This window comes from Geospiza fortis, unplaced genomic scaffold, assembly GCF_000277835.1.
Source record: "Geospiza fortis unplaced genomic scaffold, GeoFor_1.0 scaffold192, whole genome shotgun sequence".
Lineage (NCBI taxonomy): Eukaryota > Metazoa > Chordata > Aves > Passeriformes > Thraupidae > Geospiza > Geospiza fortis.
In genome coordinates this window covers 3594293-3613647 of record NW_005054315.1, presented here as the reverse complement: position 1 = coordinate 3613647, position 19355 = coordinate 3594293, and the positions used below count along the sequence as shown (strand labels likewise).

The window sequence follows — 19355 nt, the reverse complement described above, 5'->3', positions numbered from 1 at the left end:
ATTCATACGGGAAAACATAAATTCCATGTATGAGGGGAAGCATTTTTTAGTGTGATGAAAGTGTGAAGTGCTACCTCAACACAGACATTTAAAACCTTGACATTCCCCATGTCTTTTAAGTTTTACGTGTATGGATCCTGAAATAAGAATATGAATTTGCTGAATCAAACCTCAGGGTACTAGCAACATTTGAAATCACAGAAAAATATTCAACATGTTTTGAGGTTTAGGATGAACAGTTCTAGGAAATTTAAAATTAAATCAGTTTTTAGTTCAATAACTAGGTTTACTGTATCATGACTCACAGTACTGTGTGTCAGCAGAAGGAAAGACAAACAGGCTTTTCTGTATAAACTGGAGTTAAATACATGACATTGTGGCAACTTCCATTGCTGCAAATAGTAGTAGAGTCAAATGGGAATATTGGCTGCATCCATGTGTTTCCTTGCAATGATTCGAAGGGGCTTGGTGCTTGGGAGTTGGTTGTGTTTTGTTTCTTACTTTATTTTTTGTTTAACCCATACCATATACCTTGCAGTGTTGGTGAAAAGCAGTGTTTCCCAGTCGGTGTCTTCCAGCGGCCAGGATCCCAGGATACCAGTCAGAAACCACGTGCCCTTGTACTCAGTAACCAAAAAGCTTCCTCCAGCCAGGTGTTTGCCTACAGCCTCCTGGAGGTGCCCACAGAACTGCCTGTTTGTGAGAGTGATGTTGAGGATTTGCTTGCAGTCCTCAGCAGGCAGGTATGAAACCTGCAGCTCTTCACCTTGAAGTTCATCACCCTCCACTCTCCAGCCACTGACTGTAGCAGCCAGTTTTGGAATTAAAACATGTTCTGCAAAGTCTCTCTCAGGGGTGCACACAGGAAGGTGGGAGCTGTCACACTCAACATGCTCTTGAAGTTGTAGTAATGCAATGTTGTTCTCACCAGTGTCTTCATCGTAGCGGATGTGGATGTGCTTCTCCCTAATCTGCATTATCTTCCCAGTTCTACTTGTTCCTTTAGGCCCTGTGGAGCAATGACATTTGTCTGCTCTTAGGAATAGTTTATCAGAGACCTGAAAGCTGCATGCAAGCTGCCTGGTTGTGCTGAGAAACACGTGCAGCTAAAGGCACTCTTCCTCTGCAGTAAAGGGAAACGAGGAATTATACACTGGCAGCTTTTTAATGCTGGTAGGAGCATGAATAATTTCAGCAGTAAGGGTGAATATCCAGCACTAACGTGGATTTTGGCATGAAACAAGTCACCACTAAATCCACCGCGTTTAGCTGATCTCTGAGTGCTGAATTCTGAGCTGTGCTCAAGAGGCACTTTCTGCTTGCCTTGTAAAGGGGAATGTGGGGTAGCTGTAGTTCTAGCTCAGATACTCAACTGAGGTGCTTAAATGAAATAACATCATATTTGTTTCCTTTAACAATATTTTTATGCAACAAGAAGTTTAGTAAGCTTTTTTAAAATTTAGCTTGTCAATACTGAAATGTGCTGCAGCAAGGAAAAATGTTGGATCACCTACCAGCACCAACCCTGACTTGAAAACGGCTGTGCAGAAGGGCACACTCTGCTGTGGTCAACACGAAGTTACTTTTTAGCAACACTCCTCCACAGAAGCCTTTCCTTTCTGGGTTTAGCAGCAGTACCTAAGAAAATGCAAAAAACCAATAGATAGCACTATCCATGTGAGGGTAAGTGATGGGTTTAATGAATTGCTGGGAATACCTGCCAAGGAAATCGCTCATCACTTTTCTTCCTGGTTTCACTTATAAGGTTATCACTGTCTTGAAGTCTGCCACATGCACATGCATCTAACAAATGAATTAAAAAAAAATAAAACTTCATGCTGTATCATTTCAAGACAGCTGTATCATTTCAAGATAGCTAATACCTGCAAATGCCTACTGTTCCATCTAGACTTTAGGGTTCTGCTTTTGCACAGAGGAAGAGGAGAATGACAATTTCTCAGCTGGTGAAAATTGGAATAATTTGTTTGGCAATTGTAGTCATAATAGTTTAGCAATGGGCTGAACATGGTCACTGTGTTAGGCTTGTAGTGACCAGGTTTCACTGTGCTTCATTTCACTAATGAGGCTTCCTCTCCAGCCAACTATAAGCACATCTTGTTTTTTCATCTTTGTGTCCTGTATTCAAATTGTGTCAAATACCTGAGAGCTGTGGCCCAGTCTGGACAAGGTAAATCCTGGGTTTTCCTTGTTACAGCTGCCACTCTAGGGACATGCCTGCCTTTCTCATCTGGTTCAAACAACACACATGCTTTTTGATTGGATCACCCAGTTATCTGCATTTGTCACACTTCCACTTGGTTTAGGTTTGGGTCACACACACTGGATCCTATTCAGGTGAAGCTAAACCACAGGGCACCTTCCAGGTGCACACATGACAGGCTCTCACAGCTGACTGGTACTTAGTCCACAGGACTGAACTGGGCCAGTTTGATGTAAAGCCCACCTGAAGTGTGCACTGAGTGTGGACATCTGTCTTTCACTGCCAAAAACGTGGCTCCACAGCTGAACTCCTATTTGGCTGCCCCACTTGTGCTAATACAGACACAGGTCTAAATATACTGCTGTGGTTTTAGTAGACCTACTTTGTAAGAGGATGAAATTGAATGAGAAAGCTAATATGAGACTGAAGAACTAAAAAGGACTACTGTTTCAAGCTAATTAAATTGGCAGCAAATGTTTCCCTTCATTTATTGAACCATTGGTCACCTGATGGCAATCAACTGAATCTCATTCCCAAGCAAATACGTGTTCAGCAGAATTACTCTTTACCAAACACAAGAGTGGAAAACCTCGTCCAGTGAGTGATATGTAGGGTGGTGCAAGTCCCCTCTGCTGATTCATACTTAAACATTCTGATTAAATAGCCCTTCTTTTGCCACTACTTTGGCATCTTGGGTGGTGGTCCCTAGATTCCTTTCTCTACCCAGTAATACTGCTTTGGGCTCAAAGCAGGCTGATCCCATCTGTTAGATGGTGGCCTGCCCACCCAGCCCTGAGCAGGTAGGCAGGGGATGAAATTGTACCTCCATGCTCACACCTACCTAATGCAATGCACTGTTTTTTATCCTTCCCAAGCTCGTAGCCATCAGCACAGGAGCAGCGGTAGGAATCCCTTCCAGGATAGCAGAAGTGGTCACATCCTACCTTTGCTTGGTGGTGACATTCATTTTTAGCTAAACAGAACAAACAGAAGAAAAACATGGAGTATTCTTTCATTGTTTGAATCCTCTATGTTTTTTTTTTATTCCCTTTGTGTGGATGTGGGTTGACAGTATTTACCACTGGGATTTTTCTTCCCCTTGTTAAGCAGAACTTGGAGCGAGCTGAGTCTCTGCAGCATTCACAGACCATTGCAAACTGTGCTCCCTCTGCACCTCCCTGCAGCAGACACTGCACCTCTGAGTTCTGGGAAAGGGTGCCATGGGTTTTTAAACAAAACACCAAGTATGTGCAGCAAGGGGAGCTGCTGCACGGTATGAAGACAAGTATTGCTTGAGGAAGAAGGCAGCTAAGGTTTCTGGTTTTGACAAAAACCAGTAGCTCTCATTTTGCATGCTTGTTTGATTTTGCACACAGTAGCTACCAAAGATAAGAAAAAAAGAAAGGGAGTATGAACTTCAAAACATGCTCGACTTTCCATAGCTAAGCAATCACTTAAATCCTTAGCACAAAGCAACTGTTATTTGATCTAGCTCATAGGTAGCAAAAAATCTTTTATAACATGGCTGCCTGAGGCTCTGAGATGATCTAGTTCCCAGCACTGGTCCAAGCTGTGTCACCTTCTGTGCTCCCCAGAAGCTGGTCACAGTCACACCCCTTATACACAGAATGACCCTGCCTTGCTGCAGCCAGGGCGTCTCCCACCCCAGGGGACCTCTGAACCAGCAGAAATGCTGATGTCAGGGCTGGAAAGTAGAACCTGGCAGATACAAAAATGTAGTATCTGGCCTGGGGTTTTCCTGTGCCAAAACACATCTGTTTTACTTTATGCTTTTCACTTCCACTGGAAACAGTCTGTTTTCTGGAGTCCTTCTGTCCTGAGGGACTGTCTTGTGGGGTGTGTGGCCTCCGGGGCACCAGGGTGCCTGGGAAGCCACCCTGGCACGGAGCCTTGGTCCTTCAGGCCACACACCTGGGAGCACAGCAGGACAAGCAGCCAGGCAGCACAGGTGGAGTGGCAGGGCTGGCTTTGGGGTGTACCCATGAGGTGGTTTGGTTTCAGCTCTTTTGCTGCATGCCCAGAGAAGGGAGGCTCAGGGCACAGGGACAGCCTGTGGAACCTCAGGATTCCATAATGTTTTGCAGGCAGGCAGCAGACATCACCCTGCTCTGGCACAACTGCGTGTTTTACCCAAAACCATGGGAAGCGGCACCATGGGAGAGCTGGGTGTGGTTTCATGGGGACAGCCTGTGACGAGATGAGGCTCCTCAGAAGGGGGCAGTGCCTTACCGAAAGCACAGTTCTCTCCCTCGTAGCCCTCAGCACAGGTGCAGGTGTAGCCACGGATGCTGTCCTCACACACACCATTGTGCTGGCAGGGGCTTGAGGAGCACCTCCTGCCGCCTGAAGAAGTGGAGAGGGAGGAGTCACCACCAGCACCGATCCCAAATTACACAGCCCCCATCCCGGCACATGAGCTCTTCAGAGACGTGTTGTGAGAGCAGCTTGAAAGGAAATGGGCTAAGTGCCACTGAACTGCTCCTCAGGGGAAATTTTAGCTCAAATCTCCTTCCAGAGGTGCTCTTGCAGACCCTGTGAGAGAGGCTGGGAGCTGCCCAGAGGCAGAGCCTCCTTCTGGAGGACGGATGCTCTAATTCAGGGAAAAGGATTGTCACAGTTCCTGCTTTTTTGCAAATGTGATATAAGACTGGTGTTTTAGATTGATATGTACTGGATAGAAAAAGCTGGCATCAAAATTATAGATCAAGTGTACAGAAAGCAACATCAAAACTGGAGGAAATATAACTTTTCTATATCTGCACAATTATCATGCAGCAGCTCAGACACTAGCAAGCTTGCTCTGTCTGCTGAACTGAACATTGAAACAAGAGGCTGTCCTCACTGTGAGTGAAGCACCAGGCAGAGCTGCCAGTTTCCCTTCAAGCTGCCCACAGGAATGACTCCTAAGCAGTTCGAAAACATGATCCAAGTAACAACTATTTATTATAGACATAGGCTATCAGTGAGCAAGCCAGGACAGCCTAACCTGGGACATGCTGTCCAATCTTTCTAAAAACTAACACCTTGTTAGAGAGGTTAATTCAGTCAGCGAGCTGCCCCGTATGATTTTGGGGATGGAAAAGTGAAAACTCTGCCAACTACTGGGAAAAAAAATACCAATCATCATCTTCTTAGGCTATGGGCACTATGTCTTTGAGTGTTAGATGTACTAAAATACTGGCTGAAAGAATTACCACCTTCAATCCATCTGCAGTCAGATGCCACCAGCATATCCAAGCACAATGTAGGCCTCCAGAGAGGGTTTTTGGGTGAACTGGGGGAATCTCACCTGCACAGCTGAGCAGGTAGTATTGAGGAGCTGGAGCTAGGGAGGGATTACCCTGCAGCCTGAAGCAGTTAGATGGATTCAAGCCTCTGATATCTGTGCTGGAAAGAAAATAAATCCAGCACCTAGCTTTATTAAAGGAGGAAAGAGAAGATGCAAAGTATAGAGAAATTGGCCTGATTTCTGTTACTGGCAAGCTATGGTTAAACTGTAAGCACACAGCAATCTAAAAAGGTGGGAAGTAAAAACCATCATACATTTTTCAAGATCAAATAATTCAAATAATTTAAATCTAATTATATTATAGAGTAGGGACCTAGGGGGAATCAGTGAACATCATAAAATAGAAATGTCTCCAATGATATTGTCATTCAGTGAGCAGACTTCTATAAGGCTTGCACAAAACTTTTGGGAAGTGATGTTTAAAGAGAGATTGGCAATGGCCAAGTTCATACTGTTGATAAAAGAGGGTCAGGGGCAAGGGTGAGCTCAGGCAAAGTGCCCTGACAGCAGACATCTAGCAAACTGCCCCTACATCAGTTTTGACTTGAAGGGACAAAACAGTGCAGAACAGAGCTGGGGGTGACCCAGCAGTTAGGTGGGTGCTCAGCCTTTATAATAAATAAATAAAAAAAAAATAAAAGCTTCCTCTTTTATTCATAAAGCAGATTTATCCACTGCACCCTGGACTTTCAGGGGAAAGCAACACAGATACCAGAGGTCTAGAAAATGAGATTATTGGAAGACAGGATGAAAAAATCTGTTTGTTTAGTGAGGAGGAAAAAGCCACTTTTCAAATGCAACACTCTCCAAAATGTTAGAGAAGCCATCACAGAGAAGGAAACACACACTGCTGTTCTTTAGGAAGGAGGCAGAACATACTGCTTTTAATTACAGCAAGAAAGCCACCCCTGAGGCTGAAGTCAGTAATGTGTCCTGATTGTGGCCAAGCTTGTTTGGAGGGACCATTCTGAACTGGTTTCCCTTCTCTCATCCTAGGCTAGAGAGGAGGCCTGCATGACATGCTTAGTACAAATATCCAATGACTCAAATTAGAAATTAATCCCACCCTCACAAAAGTAATAAAATGCCAGATATTTAGCATCATTCTTCATAACCTTTATAGCACTGATGGGATTCTTCTATGCAATGGTTCCCAGGCCTCAGTGATTTAGTGGCTTGTGCAGAAAATAAATACTGACTGCTGGTTTTGCCACCTCCTTATCCACTCTTTAAACCTAAGATTAGAAATTAATAACAGCTAAGTTAAAAACAAGAGAAAAACTTGGGATGAAGCATAGAGAAAAAAGGGAGGAATAGGGCACAGTCACCAGGAGTGGTGCCACAGGCTTCCTGTTCAGGTGGCATTTAGTTACATCAGGCTTCTACAGATTTGTTTCTTGCCTTGGCACCTGACAGGGAATGATGCAATCCCACTGTGCAGAGTCTATAGACAGCTCAGTAGCTTTTAATATCTATTTATCTTGCCCAGATTTAAGTGCTAATACTGTATTTGGGAGATTTTTCTGGTAGAACTGTGCTGTTCTATTGTATCAGCAAAACATACTTTCTCATGTCCCAGGCTGTTTCAGATTCAGGAGAAGAAGTAGCCTATTTACTATGATAACCTTTACTCATCTTCTACTTTTATTGTTTTTGCAGATTTAAATGGTTTTTCATGTATATTGCTTTTCAAAAATCATTTCACATCAAGAATTTTCCTTCTGCTTTACTACAGACATGACAAATAGACATTAATTGTTTCTCATAAACTCTTAGAAAACCAGTATTAGACTGAATCATAATGTTCATAATGTGACAGTACTATGAAGGAGAGAAATCAAGAGGCCAACTTACCATAGTAGACATCCCAAAATATTTTCTGGGTTAAAAAAAAAAAGGAAATTAGATTTTAATTCCCAAGTAATGTAATATGTCATAAATATTTTGCTAAACCAAAAAACATGTTATGAGAGAATATATACAGGGGTTTAATGTTTACAGAGTTGCACAACTCTAATGCACTGCTAGCAAATATACACATGAGAAGGGAGGGGCTTTGCCTACTGCTTACTTTATTGTTTCCTAAGAAGCTGTACAGGAAAATAAACACTGCACAGGCCAGAGAGGAACAGTTGGACCCTTCAGCAATGCAGCTCCCTGAAAAAACTGGCTGGCTATTGTCTCTCTGGCGTGCAGCAGCTTGGGAAGTGACCCCATCCTGTCCCATCCCCCTTGGCCCAGGCAGGTGCTGCTGGTGGCAGAGGGGTCAGCACAGGGCAGAGCTGTGGGCACCACTGCTGGCCACCTGCACCCTGTGCCCTGCATCTCTCTGGGTTCTGCAGCTGACCCTGGAGCTGCTTTCCCCAAAGCCACACCTCTGCCCACCCCTTTCCCAAAGCACCACAGCTGCCCATGGGCAGCCCTACAGCTCTTTCCTCGGCTTTCCCTGCAAACAGAACTCCATCCAGGTTCCCATTAAAGGGCACAGCATCCATCTCTGTATGTCTGGAGAGCCCCTGGTGCAAAGGAATTTGCAGCTACTCACTAAGTGAGCCTCTCTCTACAGGTCCCACTACTTGCTGGTGTATTGATTCCCTCTGTCCCAGTCATAAAAACACAGAATGGTTTGGGTTGGAAGGGACCTTGCAAATCATCAAGTTCCAATCTCCTGCTGTGGGCAGGGACACCTTCCACTAGACCAGGCTGCTCAAAGGCCCATCCAGCCTGGCCTTGAACACTTCCAGGGATGGGGTACTCGCAGCTTCTCTGGACAACCTTTTCCAGTGCCCCACGCAACTCTAACTCCTCTCATTTATTCCCCATGCTGCATGCATTTGCATAGAGGCATTTGAGTTGGGCCCTGATGAACCCAATTTACTGTCTGGAGTGGCTGGAATCCTTTGTGCTGCCCTCCAGGTGCTCTTCTGCTGACCAACAGCCCTTTGCCCCTCCTGGTCCCTAAGGGATGCTGAAGCTGCATTTCTGTGTGTGGTCAGGATGGGACAGCAGCCACGTGATTTACTAATACAAGGAGCATGACACATCGTTTTCTGGAGAGGACTTGAACAATATCAGAGCTGACCTCCTCATTTCCATTTTGACCATGGAAGACACCTGCTTGCTACCTGCTGAGGTGGGAAATGCAAAGATTTCACATGGAGAGAAACCCAAACAAATGGAGCAGATTTGTGTTTCACAAGTAAAGGATCATGGCAGCAGTTTTTATTGTGCATGCAGGGAAACCAAATACTTACAAGCATTTCATCATTTTCAAATACTTCTCTTGCTTCTTCATGTGTACATCTCTCTTCTAGGCATTCTCTTTCCAAGCTGCCTTGAAGGACCTCCTCCAGAAGGATGGAACTGGCACGTCTCTGTCTCTTGATAACACTGTTTGCATCATGAGCTGATATAAATACTGGAACATTGTATGACAAAACACTAACATAAGTACTTAGATTAATTTCCTTTTATTCTTTTACCTTCTTTTTTAAGATAAATAATTTTGGTTGATTTGGGGTTTCAGCCATATTAAACTTACATACTTAAAGAGCTCTACTGTCTTAGCCCAAATTCACCTGAGGAGTTGAGAGTTTTTACTTCTGGGGAATGCCTGACTTGCCCCCAAGCAGTGGGAATTTGAAACCCTTCCTGCACAAGAATACAGAGCAGGGTGTGGTGGCACAGCCAGGGAAAGGGGGAAAACATTATTATAAAAGGCAAAGGCTATTTTGTGGCTGCACAGGGGTCTCAGATGCATTGGTACAAGTGGGTATCAGTGGTATTAAGTTATGATGGTGGATTCAAACTGATGCTCTTCAGTCTTAGTTCATGGCTTTTTTTTTTTTTTTTTTTTTTTTTTTTTTTGCTGAGAAGCAAAGCCATAACATGGCTGAGTTCTCAATCAATTCTCTCTTAAGGGGAGTAAATAAAAACGACCCCTCACCAATGCTCATGGCTAAGAGGGCTATATCCCATACCACTGTTTGTGTGGGAGATACTGTAATCCTTGAGATTTGAGTAAAGAGGAGGAGAAACCAATTAACAGATCTTAAAACTCCTCTTTGCAAATGACACCTCCATCAAAAGCTGCCTGCCAGCTGGGCAGCTGCTGCCACCCTGGAGCCTCATCTTCCCCATGAATCAATGTGTGACCATGTGTGTCCACACGTGTTTGTCAGTTCTTCTGTGCTTGGAAAGCAAATGTGTTGGGGCAGGGAATATTCAGGGTTTTTTTCTCTTTTATACAGTGTTTGGGGACCCAACACTGCTGGTTGAAGTAATCAATAATCATAGAGCTGGAAAAAGTGAGAGCAATAGCAAAATTATTCCAACACTGTGTACAGATATTTAGTTATCTTTTTTAAGGATATCACATAAGCAACTGCCTTGCACATAATATTAAAAAAAGAAAAGCTTCATGACTCTGTTCTGCATTTTAAATATTATCTGACTCTCAGCACATATTTCTGCTGTGCAGTGGTTCTGTCACATCCAGCACAGCTGGCAGCGAACTTCTGCTGCAAGGTATTTTGACTTTCTTAAGAGAACACCATCTTCTTCTTCCTTGCCTGGCTCCTCCTTATTTTTGACAAACCATGGAGGATTAACACAGAAGCATAAACTTCTTCAAGCTATAACAAGCATGCATATTGGCCTCTTCCATAGGACTCTCTCATTTTTATTTCAGCAGCAACTAGAAATATAAACAAAATTTGCTTTAATACCTGGGACACTCTAAAAATTGTAAGGAAAGACAAAATATTACCCTGGCATAAATGATGGCACTTCAAAACTGCTTACAGGAGTTTTCACTTAGCTGCATGAAATAAACAGCAGAAATTTAAAGAAAATAAGGAATGGACTGTTTTCATTGATTTCACTCTGTGCTACAAAGTCAGCGTTATACAAGGTACAAAATTACTGGTGTTTTTAGAAAAGCAGCACCACAAATCAGAACCAAAGGAACAACGAAACAAAAGCCATACCTGCCTGCTCTGTCTGCAGGAAAAGGGCAGAGAGAAGGAAGAGTATTATCCAAGAGCACCTTGCCATGGTTACCCTCTGAGCCTGTGGGAAATGGCTGCAGGAGAGACGGTGAAGTTTAAAGTCCAGCTGCTCATGAGAAAACAAAACCTCTAAGGGCAAATCACAGCTGCAATGTCAACACATGGGTAAAAAAACCCAAAAAACAAACCCAAAGCAAACCAAGGAAATCAACGCCCAGCTCAGGAGCACAACAGTGCCCTCCTCTCCATGCCCTGGCTCATTGGGGGGCCCTTTGCCTGTGCCACTGAGAGCTGCTCTGGGATTTGGATGTTCCCCCCATGCCCCAGCACTCACTTACTGTAACACAGCGTGGGTGGAGAACAGCACGAACGTTTCTTTGCACCATACCAAAGCACAGGCTGGGCAATGACCTCAGGGACCAATTACAAGATGTGGCCCTTTTGTACATCGTCCCGACAAAACATTTACCAAGGCTTAGCTGCAATGGGCAAATCCCACCAGCTTTGGAGCAACCAAGCCCATAAACTTAATCTTCTCCCCCTAGGGACACATCTGAATGGATATGGCATTTTTCTTTTTCACTCTTTGGTTTGCAATGCTCAGCCATGAAGGAGAGCATGGAAAACATTTCCTGATATCAGGATTCCAGTCACCCAGAGATGCACAGGCAGATGGAGTCTGTGAAAGGAGCTGTAGGTTTGGAAAGGACAGAAACATTCCCTGGGCTGCTGAGACGTGCACCCTGTGGACAGGGTGACCCTGCTTCCCAGCCCTGGACAAGAGGAAGGATAAACCCATTGGCGTGCAATGGCAGTGCTGCTGCAGGGCTCCCAGAACAGGCTGGCTCCTGGGAAGGGCAGGAACCATTTCTACTCTCAGAGCAACAACCAGTGGTAGGAAGAGTGGATTTTTACTTAATGTTATGAAGTTATGAACCAAGACCATTCTGTGTTTTTATATCATAAATCTGCAGCTATTATTTGAGTATGCAGTTCTTTTAACAAAGTATGATTGACCTGAACATCCATGGGTAAACCCACAAATAAAACTGCACTTCCCATCAGCTGCACCTTTGAAAACAAGCTTCAGTGAGTATTGGGGCCAATGAGGGAAACAAACCACATCCCTCACCAAGGCCAGTCCCTACCAACCCAGGCTGATGTTACAGCTCACATCACAAGCCACAATACCTGCAGCAAATAATCAACCTGTCCTTTAAAACTCCATTATGGGAGGGTTTTCCTGCAGTTTCCACAGAGCTGTTGTTCCAGAAGTTCACTTGGAGTTAAAACTCTTCTAATACCAAGCTTAATTTTATTCACAGCCAGTTCATGACCTCATGTATTTGTTTTGCCCTCCTTGGTATTTCTGCAGAACTAATTAAGACAGCCTCCCATCCCCTGGTTAGCTGTGTGTCCAGCTTTCCTCAGTAAATGAGTTCTCCATGCTCTCCCCAGTCCCATGAGGCCACCAAGCCCCACTGTCCCTCTCCTGGCCAGAGCTTTCTTGGCTAGCAAAGGGAGAGCTGTTGCCAGTGGTCACATTTGGTGGGTGTCAGACAGCACCTCCTGTGTCTGCCACTGTGGAGGCTCACCTCACCCCCCTTGCCTTGCTTTGCAGGGGCTGTGTTGCTTTTCCACGCTCCTCTGGCTGTCCATCCCCAGGGGAGCACCTGCCAGAGGCTGCTGCTGTAGTCCCCCAGTGGCCTAGGACCACTTGCCTTTACCTTCTTGTGACAATGAAAATCATCCCATGCATATACAGCACAGCCAGTTTGGCTCCCTTTGGCATGAAAAATGTGTCACCACTTGATGTCAGCACAGGACTTTGCAGAACCCAGAACAAAAATGTGGATCCACAGATTTTTATTTATTTTTTTTAAGATACTGTTTACATTGCACAAACCTAAACCTATGTCAACTAAGGAACTCTTGTAGGTATAAGTTTGTCATTCAAATTGATTTAATATTAATAACACACAGCTTCAGAAGCTGTAGTCTCACAAGGTCTTAGTTTACATGGTCATTTTTCCTCTTGCTGTGGGATCTTTTTTACAAAAGGTATCCCTTGACAGAGCAGCTGTGTCCTTGGGAATGGGACACAGTGTACTCAGTATGCATGGCACTGACTTTGCTTTTTCTGTATTGACATCAATGCAACAGGTTTACATTTTAACTTTTATATTACTATGGAAAACTGTCGCAGACATCTCTTTATGAAAAATCTTTCCTTTAAGATTTTTCCTTCTGAGAAACTGAAGCCTCAGAAACAGAATGTAAACAATAGTTATCTGCTGCTGTAGAATGCAACAAGCTCGTCCATGATTAGTCTCCTGTAGATGTTTAGATGTAGTAACCAGTCACGGCAGAGCTGGCTCTCGCTCGGAGACAGCTGCCTTTGTTATTCATTCTTTTCTATTCTTAGCTTAGCCTTCTGAAGAAACCTTTCCTTCTATTCCTTTTTAGTATGGTTATAATGTAATATATATATCATAAAATAATAAATCAAACCTTCTGAACATAGAGTCAACATTCTCATCTCTTGCCTCATTCAAGAACCCTTGTGACCACTGTCACAGAAAACTTCATAAAAAGGGGGGTTTAAAAGGCTGTCCTTTCCTCATGTGTTTCTTTATAGAGAGTTACTGGGATTTCTTTTTCCCTTCCTTTAATTACCACAGAGAGCAGCATATGGTGACATGTTTCATTATGGAGTTTTGCACCCTGTTTCCTGCAGCCCTGCTTAGGGGTTGCCTTCCTCTTGAAGGGTTGCTCATTCCAGGATGAAGCCTGCAGGCAGTGTCAGATACCAAGTTAGCAGTTCCTCAGGATGGAGCAGCTCAGGGAGTTAGTCCTGCTTTAGCAACTGGTTCACATGGAAGTTGTTCCTTTCCCAATGCAGCAACCCAAGGGAAGTGGGTTTGGAAACCTGCTGCCCAGACAGTGATGGGGCAGGGATGGGGCAGGGATGGGGACATGCCAATGCCACCTCCTGCTATGGGCTGGCCATCAGCCTTGCTGCAGCACGATGTGCCAAGGGCAGCTGTCCTGAGTAACCCATCGCATGCTTTTTTGGAAATGCACACCTCAGCTAGGGAGCTGCTTAGTGCAGTTAAAATGGGTACTGATTTCAGCTAAACACCTGGATTGAGATCAGCCAAGTCTGTTCACCACCTGCAGAAAAAAAAAAAAAGGTTTTCTTGCCAAATCCGAAGCGCATCAGCATTATCAGCATTTCTAAATGAGGAGGAACTTGCGGCTGTTTCAAAAGAACATCAGCACTCTCTTTGTGGTTTGGTTACAGATTGCAGGAAACCTTGGAGGAGCAAACAAGGGAATGTAACCCCAGGGAGCTCTGATTTTCTCCTTTGGCTGCTGCACTCATAACAAGAGTGTCAGCCTACCCTCAAGGATGTGCAAGTGTCCTGATGGCCTGGCAGTGAAAACAAAAGCCACCTTGGAACTGCTCTGACATTTGCTCCATCCCCTGAAGTATTCAAGGCCAGGCTGGATGGGGCTTTGTTGTATGAGGTGATCTTTGAAGGCCCCCCTCTACCCAAAACCCTTCTATGATTCTGTGATCTCTGTAGGTGAAAGCTCTGGTATTTTCCGTGCACATATTGTTAAAAATAGCTATTTTTGTTAATACTTAATTTATTAAAATTCATTACTTCTTTACTTCCACCTTCATGGTTTTTTTACCTTTTCGCTCAACTTATATATTAAAATTCTTTTCCCTACCAAAATTCCAGCCAAAAAACCTTGCTATGGAAGAACCACAGGATGACAGAGCACACAGACAGCATCATTGCACTTCAGCTCTTAGTTACAGTTTCAGTGATGGATAAGAGTGGTTGGTAAGATGGTGAATTTTGCTCTGAGATGAGGAATATCCCCTCATCCCTTGTGAAAAATGAAGCAAAGTTACTTTGGAATCTGTGCATGTGGATGAAGATGTTTTTTCTCCAGTTTTGTCTGGTAACATCTCCCCACTGGTTTAACCTGGAGTTCAGGATAAAAATTATTAGGGATGGCTCTCAGAGGAACCTAAACAGCAGATTTTTCAGGCAAACTCCTGGAACACTGATGCAGTCTGAAGTGGAAAATGAAGAGATAAGAAAGCACTTGGACTTTACCCAGAGTTCAGACTTTTTAATGCAGTTTCCTGTTCCTCTGTCTTTCTGCCTGACTCTCTCCACTGAGGACAGGGGGCAGCAGCCCTGCAGCTGTGTCCAGATGCTATAATTTAAATTGTTCCTTTGACCAACCAGTCACTCCTTCTGCAACAGATTCAGCAGCAGGGAAGTCCTACCATGACCTCAGCAGCACCAGTGCAAAGACTGCACCCAACATCTTCCACCCACAGCCCAGACATCTGTAACTGGGTGGTGGAACTGGCTTTTGCCATCAACCTGACTCCCAAGCCGTGAGAGACATGGATTCTGGACTTGTGCAACTGTCACACTGCTGGACTGCTTTTGGAGATTAAATTCTGCATTTATGACAGGAAAAAAACTCTATCTGTATTGAAATAGGATGGCAGAAAAAAGCTTATTCAAGTTCCAAAGTGCATCTTCAGGATGACTCGAGTTGAAACTCTATCCAGTGTGTGCAGACCCAAAGAGCACTGAGGCAGAGCACTGATGATGTGTGCCTGACTGTGTGTCTTGAGGGAGGATTGCAGTTCTCTGTGCAATTAAGCAGCTGTGGTAAGTGTCCCTGCAGACAGAATTTGTTCTTATCTGGTACTGAATATCTGAGGAGGTTGATGATGGTGTTTCATGCCTGGCAATGCAAACTGCGAGGTGAGGAAGGAGAAGCTCAGATGACTGATTCCCCATGAATGCATGTGGAGCTAAAGACAGCAATCAAAGCCCATCAGAGGTGTCTGCCCTCTGTAACTGGTTATGAACAAACCAGGAGTGCTGCAGAACTGGGACAAGTGGCCATGGAGGGGCTGGGTGGGAGGAGAGATGGATGGCAATGGGGGAATGGGTCAGCAAGTGGCAGCCCTGTGTTATGGCCTCCCTGTAGTCCCTGGGACACAACCCAACCTGGCCCAGTGCTCCATGTCTCAGGCTAGCTCTCTCTGTAGGACTGAGCTATAATCAGAGATTTCAGAGGAGTTCCTGTGGGAATTCAAACAGGGGTATATCCTTTGGAGCAGTGATATCAGGGAGTGACATATGCAGCCATCAGGGCTTGAGCTTCTATCCAGCTTGAACACCACGACCTACAATGCACTGTCACTCCTGAACAGAGTTCATTTAGCAGCCTGAAGTTCACGACATGTCAGAGAAAAGTGGCAGGCAAATAATACAAATGGGACAGACTCCAGAGAGGGTTTTTTGAGTTTTTATATGGAAACCAGACAGTGATCATTGCAGAATAAAGTTGACTGCTCTGTTCCTTTCAAAGTGATCAACAAATTCCATTATAAAAACCATCCCCAAACGGTGACTTTTACACTTGAAAACTGGATGTGGTGAAGGTAGGGAATGGGAAAAATATTGTACATTTTATGCCACAATCCCATTTGTAACATCTTTCTTCTCTCTTCCAAAATACATACTAACACACCTTTTGAAGTTCAACTCAGAGTACTTTTTCTATGGGGGTTCAAATATCTCAATATCTGCTTCACAATTTTTACATACCAATGAACTGGCTGCAAAACAAATAATTTTCCCTCTGGATTGAAATAAGGTAGACAGAGGATGTCAGGTTCAGATGATAAGAGAGACGCTTTTATTAGTCTTGAAATATTAGTTACCCTTGCAGATTTAATTTTTTTTCAGTTGTGAATTATTTAAATAATACTTCATATAAATAATAACATATAACAATATTGTAATTTCTGGGGTATGCAATGCATTCACTTTATGACAGCCAAAACCATTATATCAATAATGCTGGTGAAGAAAGTATCTCAGGAAGAAAGCAAGAAGCTATCAGAACAGCAGTGGTTTTGGTGACAGCAAGCAAGCCTTTCCAATTCAAGGAACTTCATGTTACAACTCATTTCACTCTGTGACATGCACAGTTAATTAGACTCTTCTGGATACATGAGTTTTTCATTTTCTAGGGGTTTTTCCTGTATACATGTTCTCAAAGCCACTGACAATTCCAATTAATTCATCAGAATATGTCGTAGTTGAGACCATCACAATACAAAGCAACACTCCATTTTCAGAAGGCTTCAAACCCGGTTTTTACTATAGCATGCATGCTTTTTATATATTCTTACAAGATTCATAAGTTTACACTTTACTCATTGGTCAATAAAGACAAACAAAGTGCTTATTGGAGCAGGCAGTTGCAGGTTTCTCTTATTTATCTTTCTTTCTTTCTTGGTTTTTATGTCAACACCTTGGTAGAAAATTCTTTCAGGGATAATCATGGATCCTCTTATCAAACTTCTCTCTGGCTCACAGAAGTCAGTGTAAAACCTCTTCCACAAGAATATATCTAGCAAAATCTTCTGGAAGGCATGCTCAGAATATGTGACAGGTTTCTCCAATTTGAGAGAGACTGTGCTGATGCTGTTGCTGCTGAAAGATTTTGTATCCAATTCAGCATGGCCACACATTTTGTCCACTCTGTGCATTGGCTCTTACCTTTCCTTGTCTGTCATCCCTGTGTCAGATAATGAAAGCAGTTGCTAATAAGACAATACCAACAAGTCTAAGGCAAATCAATAATTTTCTATGGTCCCAAGAAGGGACCAAAGTTCCTTGCACTCTATATAGGTAAATGTGCTGTACAAATAAAATGGACCAGTCCTGAATCCTGAAGCTGTAGCAAATCAAACCCATTTTTGAGAGGTTTTAGAGGGCTGACAAAATGCTTCATTACAATGCTTTGGGCTTCATTACAGTACTGCTATGGCACTTATGATAGACAAGCCTCAACACAGAAGAATTTTGCCTCATTTGTAGAGCAATATATTCAGACTTAAACAGAAAATAGGTACTTATTGTCTTTTAAAACTTCAACATTCTGCATACAAAAATCTACAAATCCACATATATATTTGGCCTTCCTCAATTTGTGTGAAGATTCTTTGGGAATTAAATGGGCAGGCAATTGAAGTTAAGGCAATTACAACTCTTGCTTTACTCTGGTAGGATGAGTACAAATTTTATGACTCAGAACACCATTTTTCAGTGCCTAGAATTGGTGATAAATTACTTTTTAATAAACAACAATAATAAATATTATATTTGAGGTTTCAAGTATGGAACAGTCCCAGAATAATATCTACATGCTGTCGAAACAGTCATTGCTAATATCTGAATGAGGCATCTGGAATTCTTCAGTGTTTGGCCAACACAGGAAATTGCATAAAGTTGTAATATTACACCAATTTAACTACATCAGCTCAGCCTTACCTGCCCACATCCCTCCCTCGTTTATATTTGGCTTCTAACATATACAAAATACACTAGGTCAAGCCAAGCTTAAAGAAACTGTCTATTCTATAAATTCAGCCATGTATTTCACTGTTAGTCAAGAGATAAAATGAGGGAGTGAGGAACAACAAAAGGGTGAGAAAAACTCTGCTACAATTCTGTGTCTCACATATGGAGAATAAAATGTGGGACAGTGTAGGGGGATAGAATATAAGAAAATAAAGGTAGTATAGAAAATAATCTTACCCCTAAGGAGTTGCAGCTGGGTCAATTATTAAAGATTAGGAGCAGGTCTGATTTTAACAGGCCACAGCTGTAGGCAATGAGAAGAAGAGTGTTATAAAAGAGTGGGGTGGCTAGTTGAGGGGAACTGGAGTCAGCTGGCTGCTGTGAGAAGGAAGAGTCAGTGCTTGGAGGAGATGCCTATGAGAAACATCAAGGAGGTATGAAACCCTTGCAATAAAGAAACAACACTGTGGAACCTTTGCAATATAATGACAACAGGATAGTTTGTTATTTTTGTAGTAAAGGGCACAATGAGGAGCACTTACCAACAATGCCGTACCTGCAACCACTTCTGCCCTGGGCTGCCCCTCTCAGCACTTGCTTGATGCTGAAATGGAGACAAAGATCATTCAGGGCAGAGGCACAGTACTCAGGAGAGTGGAATAACCCATCCAAAATTCTGACACCAGGGAAGACAGGCCCTCTTGGGCCCAGGGCTGGATGAGCATGATGAGGAGAAAATAGCAGCCCCCTTGCCTGCTATGGGCACAAGCTGGGTGAACGCCAGCCTCCCTGGTGACCTCCAACTGTCTGCTCAAGGCTTCAGTGGATCCCCCATTTTCAGGATGGGCATCGGGGCTTGCTGTGATTCCTGTGACTTTCTGCCATCTAGTTCATGATTCCTGAGCCTTATGTGGGAACTGAACTGCAAAGGCATAATCAAAATGCTTCTTGTATGGGTGGTACTGGGACTCTGAAGCATGTGTTGCCTGCTGAGAGCAAAAAGCCCCTGTCCATAACACTGAACACACTCTGTGAATGCTCAGCTGGTGTCACCAGCCTCCACTTGAGCTCAGAAATACCTGATTTAAGCCAATATATAGGAAATGGGGACTATGGTCTTCCATCTCTGCAGGGGATGGTGCCTGTGCTGTCCCTGAGGTACCAAGCTGAGTGACAGGCAAGGAGCCCTGTAGAGCAGGCAGCTGCTGTTGGAAGCAATTTCTGTCCCTGAAGTGCCACTCAGCAGAGCTTGTTTGACAGAGCCCTTGGTATAAAGAAGGTTTTATGGTCAGGAAAGTACCCCTTGTTTCCATTGCATCTTGAGTAGGTTTTCACCACAATTATTCCAACCTGCTGGAACACAGGTTTTTCAGTCAAAAGCAGCCTTTAGAGTT

At 43.6% G+C, this 19355-nt stretch overlaps 1 protein-coding gene across 1 annotated transcript; it reads right to left on the bottom strand.

Moving 5' to 3' along the window:
* Nucleotides 1-82: 82 nt before the first annotated feature.
* PROZ (protein Z, vitamin K dependent plasma glycoprotein) lies at nt 83-10597 on the bottom strand. Its single transcript, XM_014306618.2, has 8 exons — nt 10520-10597; nt 8786-8949; nt 7386-7410; nt 4472-4585; nt 3063-3194; nt 1718-1803; nt 1515-1638; nt 83-1009 (listed from the first exon to the last, which is right to left on the bottom strand). Exons 1-8 carry the CDS (start codon nt 10584-10586, stop codon nt 498-500), a joined length of 1224 nt encoding a protein of 407 aa, XP_014162093.1. The 5' UTR covers nt 10587-10597; the 3' UTR covers nt 83-497.
* Between the last annotated feature and the right edge of the window lie 8758 nt (nt 10598-19355).

Excerpts from the sequence above, each read along its gene's own strand:
- PROZ (XM_014306618.2), bottom strand. The coding sequence starts at position 10,586 with ATGGCAAGGTGCTCTTGGATAATACTCTTCCTTCTCTCTGCCCTTTTC. Across the intron at positions 4,586-7,385 it reads ATTTTGGGATGTCTACTATG|GCGGCAGGAGGTGCTCCTCA; the intron begins GTAAGTTGGCCT and ends CCACTTCTTCAG. Across the intron at positions 1,804-3,062 it reads AAAACAGTGCATTGCATTAG|ATGCATGTGCATGTGGCAGA; the intron begins GTAGGTGTGAGC and ends TTCATTTGTTAG.